This window comes from Gekko japonicus, unplaced genomic scaffold, assembly GCF_001447785.1.
Source record: "Gekko japonicus isolate JY-2015 unplaced genomic scaffold, Gekko_japonicus_V1.1 scaffold154, whole genome shotgun sequence".
In the NCBI taxonomy this organism is placed as follows: domain Eukaryota; kingdom Metazoa; phylum Chordata; class Lepidosauria; order Squamata; family Gekkonidae; genus Gekko; species Gekko japonicus.
This window is the reverse complement of record NW_015172008.1, coordinates 131345-138334: the sequence shown is the minus strand read 5'-3', so window position 1 is coordinate 138334 and position 6990 is coordinate 131345. Positions and strand designations below refer to the sequence as shown.

General features: G+C 40.0%; 1 protein-coding gene across 1 annotated transcript in view; it reads right to left on the bottom strand.

Moving 5' to 3' along the window:
* The window catches only part of VPS50 (VPS50 EARP/GARPII complex subunit), a 122331-nt gene that overhangs the window by 4748 nt on the left and 110593 nt on the right, over positions 1-6990 (bottom strand). The window contains exons 23-27 of the mRNA XM_015420198.1: positions 6037-6185; positions 4678-4774; positions 4375-4533; positions 3183-3304; positions 1594-1783 (exon numbers count right to left, since the gene is read on the bottom strand). Coding sequence (XP_015275684.1) covers positions 1594-1783; positions 3183-3304; positions 4375-4533; positions 4678-4774; positions 6037-6185 — 717 coding nt within the window. The remainder of the gene's footprint in view (positions 1-1593; positions 1784-3182; positions 3305-4374; positions 4534-4677; positions 4775-6036; positions 6186-6990) is intronic.

Here is a 6990-nt window from a genome sequence, read left to right as displayed (position 1 = left end):
CCGCGTTGGGCTGACTGGCCAGCTGAAATATCGTGGCCCATGGCATCCCCCCCCTTTTGATCCCATTGGGATATGCAATAGGGAGTAAGTATTGTAGTCATTATGTATCCTGTGAGATGTGCATTTTTGCCTAAACTCTTTTAACTGTTGACTTTTACTGCACTTGTGCCTTAATTGTTTTAACTTGTTGTATTTTTATCGCACTTTTGTGCCTGTGTAAGCAGCCCTGAGCCCGCGTTTAGGGAAGGCGGGGTATAAATGAAATAAATGAAATAAAATAAATAAATAAAATAAATACTGAAAGTCCACTTCGAACAGGATGGTTTAATATAAGTAAAGCAGGGCCTCACTGGCTGTGGCCTCAACTTCAAGAAATGTACTTTCAAAGAGGCTTAATAAGTTAAACGTAGCTATGTGGAAGACAGAACATGAAATTCCTTTTCATTAGAAGAGATTTTATTGTGGCTTACCGAGGTTACAATAAGTTTGTTTCGTTATGGGTTTTGTATATTTTCATATCAAAACTGTAATAGGAATGTGTGACCCATACCAGTAGATTACTGTAACAGAATGCTATGGATAGATCAAGGTGGGAAGCCATGTGCTATGAAGTTATTTTCTTACAAATAAATTATTTTTCTCTGTAATTTCTTACTGTTAGATTGTACCAGCAATGTCAAAAATCTGAAGTGAATATTAATTGCTTAATAACATAACCGAAGACCCTCTACTTGTGACAAAATAGCTGAAAATAACCAAGAATGATTCATAAAAAGGCCCTTTTCTTAGCATCATAGATAGAAACAGCAGTAGGTGGCATCTTGCTGTTACTTAATTGAAAAGCAGCATCATAAACCCCTGGAATTTACGATAATGAGGCCAATGCATTTCAGACATAAACACCTTATTTAGCAGCATGTGCTATTCTGGGAGACTAAGTAGGTACCACTACCACTGTAAAAGATTTAGAGGGCGCTATGAAAAAAGAGTTTTACACCAAACACATTGGGGGGGGGGAGTGAGGCAGAACTTGCTGGCAGCTAAGCTTGTTTTCCTCTCCTTGCAGGTATTAAACTGGGGCCAGAAAGTACAAGCTGAAGAGCAGGAGCCAAAGGATTCTTGGCTGCTAAACCCGTGGCTCACAGCCTGGACCTTGTGTCATCAGTTAGGACCAGCCTGGGATGTGCGTATCTTGTTAAACTGTATTATTCCTTTGAACTGGTAAACTGTAGGTTGGTAAGTTTTGTACGATCTTCTTTGGGTCCCTTCAGGGGGGGAAAGCAGCATTGAAATGCAGTAAATGAATAAAACGTCAATAAGCTGTTCCCTGCGATGACTATTCCTCCCTGTTGCTCGAGAACCCAGCATCACAGTATCAGTACAATAGATACTTTAGATTGGAAATTATTGTATCACTGGAAATTATAGGTTCAATCATGCTCAGAGTAGGAAATGGCTTCCACCTTTGTGACAATTTAAGTAAATGTGTGTGGGGGGGAGAGGATTAGATTAGCGGGCTGCATTTCTACTTCAGCACATTCTTCCCTCCTCTGCACTCCTATCCAGCATGAGAAGCCAAAGATCAGTTCTTACCCTGTGCTCCTTGATCCAGCGTTCCATGTCGTTTTCAGTCAGATAATAAGCTTTGATGTAAGTCTCAACAAATTCCTTATCTGGAATTGGTCTAATATCCGTGAGCTTTTCCAGTTTCATTAAAAATTGCTGGAAGTCCAGCTGCATCAAGGCACGGCCCTCATTGCTGCACTTCTTCACATTAGCATAACTAACAGATAAGCAAGACATTAGCAGATAAGCAACAGATAAAGTCGTGCTCCCACTTTGTTTGGCAATCGCCTTGATATTCCAATCAGTCCCACAATTTACTCTAGTATGCCGGAAGAAGCTAAAAGGCGTTAAGGAAATCTCCATTTATTATTTGTGAGTGAGATATTTACAAAGCCAGGTCTACTAAGCTGACTTATAGGGGTTTTTTGCAGATCATCATCATCATCAATCTTTATTGGCATAGCATGATATCACAGGAAGATAAAAATAAGATAAAGCAGGGATTTATACCACAGTAGTAGAGGGGAAAATGGTCAAAACAATCAATTCAGAAAAACATATCCCAGAGTAAAACTGTACATTAAAAAACTAAGTGTTAAAAACTCTTGCCCTTAGTTTCCATACAAATGAGAGGAACTCGGCTACTGATGCAGTGATTTCAGGGGATTTATCAGAAAGTAAGAAGTTAAACTCATTGTCAACAATCTTTGCAGCAGACAAGAGAGGGCAAATCAGGTGATGGCGTAGGAATGAATAATGAGGGCAACAAAGAAGGATATGTTGTACTGAATCCGGTTCATTATAGAGGCAGGTGCAAACTCTATCCTTATAGGGGGTACCCTTGTATCTACATGTCAAAACAGCTGAAGGAAATAAATTAAACCTAGCTAACATAAAAACTCTGTGATGAAGAGGAATTGTCAAATTGTAAAGATACTGTGCCATTGAATTTTGTAGAGAGGGGGGCCTTTTTATATATTACTCGACAAATCAAACCAGACATGGAGAGAGAGGACCATGACCACTCCTCTCCCTGGTGCTGTAATCCCTTCCCTCTAAAAGAGCTATTTTGAAGGTTCTCTTTTATTAAAGGGCGATCCTGATTTCCCATGTCATCTACACTGACTGCAATCCATTTGGAACAGGGATAATCTAACTTTTGAATGGGCATCGGGGAAATGAAGCTGGAATGCATCCAAACATTCTAAAATGCTATTAAATACTCCCTTGTGGACAAAAAGCTGTGTGCTGATACAGGAAGCAGCCTGAAGTGCTGTTGCAGCTGTTCCTCCACAGCAAAATTACGAGGAAAGGGCTTTCACTAATAAAGCAATATCCTTACACATATGCAACAGTTACATGTTAAGGCTCAGTTCAAGGATTCCACCCCCCATGTGTCAGATGCTCAACAGTCTACAGACATACACACCATCATTTTTATAGGTTGTGGACAGAACCACTGACCTTGTGGGGAAGAACAGGCTACAGTAATCTGACTGGTCCTAACCAATTGGACCACATAATCTATACTTTATGGTATTACAAGGAAAGAGCAGGAATGGATCATATGCAACAAGGTGTGCTTTATCTTTGAAAAAAGAGATTGGTGCCCCTACCCTTCTACAAGAGTTCGATTGGCTAGTCGTATACAGTGCTCCCATAGAATATTTGACACTGGCAACGGAATACGGACTTTTCTAGATACTTCATTCAGCCTCCTGTTGAAGTGTTCAAATTCCTAGTAATGTATAAAATGTATATTAGTCAGTGCTGCCTAACGCATCTACCTAGTAATGAGAAGCATAACTGTGAAGAAAGTACATAAAGCAAAAGTAAGAAATATATCTGCCACAAGTATGTTGATTTCATCTCACCTAGTAAATTTATATTATTACCGAATTATCAGTGGGATATGCTCATCCCAAGTTTTTATGATGTTCACAACTGTGCACATGCATGCACATGGGAACACACACATACACTGCTTACACTACAGTGTGTCTGTTTCAACACGGAGACCTTAGGCTTAGTTAAGCATTAAAATAGGAAGCATTAGCCTGGAGTCATGGCCAACACTGTAGCAGATAAAACCGTCAAATACAGTAATTTGTAGATTTGACATAAGTAATGCACACATCAGTGCAACGTCTTGGAAATTTAATGAAAATAAAAAACCTCATAGGGTTAACATTTGTAATGTAGTCTAGGAACTCTGGTGTTCTTTACAAGACCACAGAAACACATAAGAAAATGGAAAATAAAATGAAGGAAATTATACTACATTATTACTCAAGGTCAATCTGACCAGATCTTGGCAAAGTTGACTATTTATCAAATTACATCTGGCTCTTTTTTCTATGTGCAGTGTTTCATATGATACATTTTTCAGATTTCAAAGAGTGCCAGACTCTAAATATGCCACTGTACAATAGAAAGTCCAACTCACAATCTGAAACAGATTCTTATGAAAAAGAGTCACTTTTTCAGCACTCATTGCTAACCTGTCACTCAGAAATCAAACTACTATCTTTGATACCTCATTTATTCATTTATTCTCCTGTTAAACTGTTGCTAAACTTTTAGATTTAATAATGGATAAACCAAACAGGTATATTTTTCCTGCCTCTATCGGGCCTAACGAAAAAACAGCACCAAGCAGAAGAGAGGAAAAAACGCAGCTCATTTTCAGTGCAGTCTTATGTAGAATTACTCCAGACTAAATCTATTGATTTCAACTGGTTTAGGCTAATCTAACATTGCATAGAACTACACTGTTGTAAGCACTGCAGGGGGGGGAAACATATTTACCTTTAAAAGTGAATCTACATAAATATTGTGCTGGGACATGATTTCCTTCACATCCCATTTCACGTTGGCCATAAGGTGTAGCATCTGTTCATAATCAATTGCTTTAGCAGCTACAATCCAGTAAATAGGTTTACGCAACTCATTGGCTGTTGATACAGTCTGGAAGAGGTAAAAGAAAATTTATTTGTTTTAATCTACATGATGCCATGAAAAAACTGCACAAGATATTATCAAGCTGTACAGGAAAGTGAACAATTCCTAAGCTTTGGAAGTAAAACTGGGGATTTCACACAGAATCCTGACCTGAGAGTAGAACTGCTGAAGAAAAGGTTTCTTGGCCGGAGGCATTACAGTATCGAGATGAGGCTGAAGGAACTCAAACTGCTCAGCTAAAAATACTCTGAGGAACAACACAGAAAATCCATTGTCATTGGGTACAATCTCATGCGGCTGACAAGCCAAAGAAAGACTGAAAAAAACAGTTTAAGCCCTTTTAGTACATATTTGTATCAATATTGCATCCTGTAAACCCAGTGCCCAAGAACTCCCGGTTACTAATTATATTATTGAAAGGAACACAAACACATGCTGGGAAACCTCCCGGTGGGACCAGAGTGTTGCCTTTGTTACAGAGGTATTATCTGATTATTTCTGAATTATAAGATCACCAATTTTGCACAAACACACACCTACACAAATCTATGCAACCCTGTATTGAAGGGAAGACTTTATAAAACCAGGACAATTTTTTAAAAAGAAAGGCAACAGCTGGCAACGTGAGCACCAGCAGAGCAGTACAGAAGGCCACATGGCCTGCTGTGGAAGAACCACATGAGGGTATTACCCATCGTTCAAGACCGGCAATAACATTAAAGTGTATTTCTCTTATCTAAATGCTGCCGCAAAGGACGGCTACATGTTCACACACTTTTCTCAGACTCTGGGAGTTTCTGCTAGTTTTGCTCTTTTCCCTTAGGACACTTCTAGGTTAGAGGGACCCAAGAGCCCTAGAAATGCATCCAAGACTGAAGCATCAGCAAGAAGCCTATGAATCTCAGGTTAACTCAGCAGGTGCGTCTTTTGTGTTTTTCTTCTTTGCAGGTGCTCAGAGCCATTAGCCACAGCTGTGTATCTGCAGGTATGGTGCAGCAGAGTGGCTCTTTCGGGGTTTTTTACTTTTTCCCTCTCCGGGCAAGACTGCTGGTATTTTAAGGACTTGCATTTTGCCAGGAAACTTGGGGACTTCACTTCATTTTGTACTTTATTCTGTTGCTTATCATCATGTAAGTAAAAAAAAAAAAGTAACTGTATCCTGGTGTTTGTGTCTTCTCTCATTTAGAAATAACACAGTGTTAATCTTGATAACGATTAAATCATGTGAAGTTCCAACTCCTCTTCCTGCCAAACAAACCCTGGTTGATGCAAAAACGTAACTATTTGGGGCAAATATTACCCCTTAAGCACGACTATAAGAAAGCTTTTCAATGCACAGGTGACAGTGGAACTTCGTTGCATATGGGGCACAATAGGTAGAAGACTTATCAGTACAGTAAACCTACTCAGTGTAAATCTATTCAAAACTATTTAGCAGGCATTTATTAACCAATCCCCCAACACCTTTCAATACATGGAGAGAGACCTGGTTTACAAGCTTTAACTCACAAGGATTCTGTGGCCACCACTCTCTCTGCCAGGCCGTACAGAGAGCTGGGAGACGTTAGAACGACGAGATGACTGAGATGTGGGCTTGGAACTTTTTCCTTTCTTTCTTCAGCACCGGTAAGAGTTCCAGGGGTATCAGACGACATCTCCTGTAAAAAAAAGGGGGGGAGGGGGAGGAAACTAGTTGAACATGATGAGACAAGCTAGAGAATTAAGGTGTCGGAAACTGGCAGGTCTCATTGAATTTCAACTGGAACAGAGACACTCTAGGGATCATGAGCTAGACGTTGTACAGCCCTCATTCTGGTTTCCAGTGGACAGATTATCCGACCCTAAGAACTCACACACTTCAGTGGGTTTTTAAGGCAAGGAGGCCTGAAATTTCAGAAGCATAATTAATAAGTTCCTTATCTCGCAATGTTCCCTCTAAGCTGTGGAGTCTTGTGAGCAAAAATTCTACTTTGTGAGCTCCTGGCATTAAAGTTGTGAGCAAGTGATTTGGCTGCTGCATCAATTAGTTTGCTCCAGAGCCATCCCTTCCTGAGCGAAGACAAAAATGTGTGAGCCGGAAGCTAAAAAACTGTGAGCTAGCTCACACTAACTCAGCTTAGAGGGAACAGTGCTCCAGAGGTAGCAGAGCATGTTCATAGCTACGCAGGGCTCTTTTTGTAGCAGGAACTCCTTTGCATATTAGGCAACACACCCCTAATGTAGCCAACCCTCCAGGAGCTTACAGTAGCCCCTGTAAGAAGAGCTCTGTAAGCTCTTGGAGGACTGGCTACATTAGGGGTATGTCACATAATATGCAAAGGAGTTCCTGCTACAAAAAGAAGCGAAGAGAAAGTTTATCCTACTGTACTCTAACCCTGCAGCTATTTTACAGATAACAAATGAATCCATTTTCGTTTATGATTTTGTCAAATTTCACCAGCACAAGCACAAAGAAGATACTTT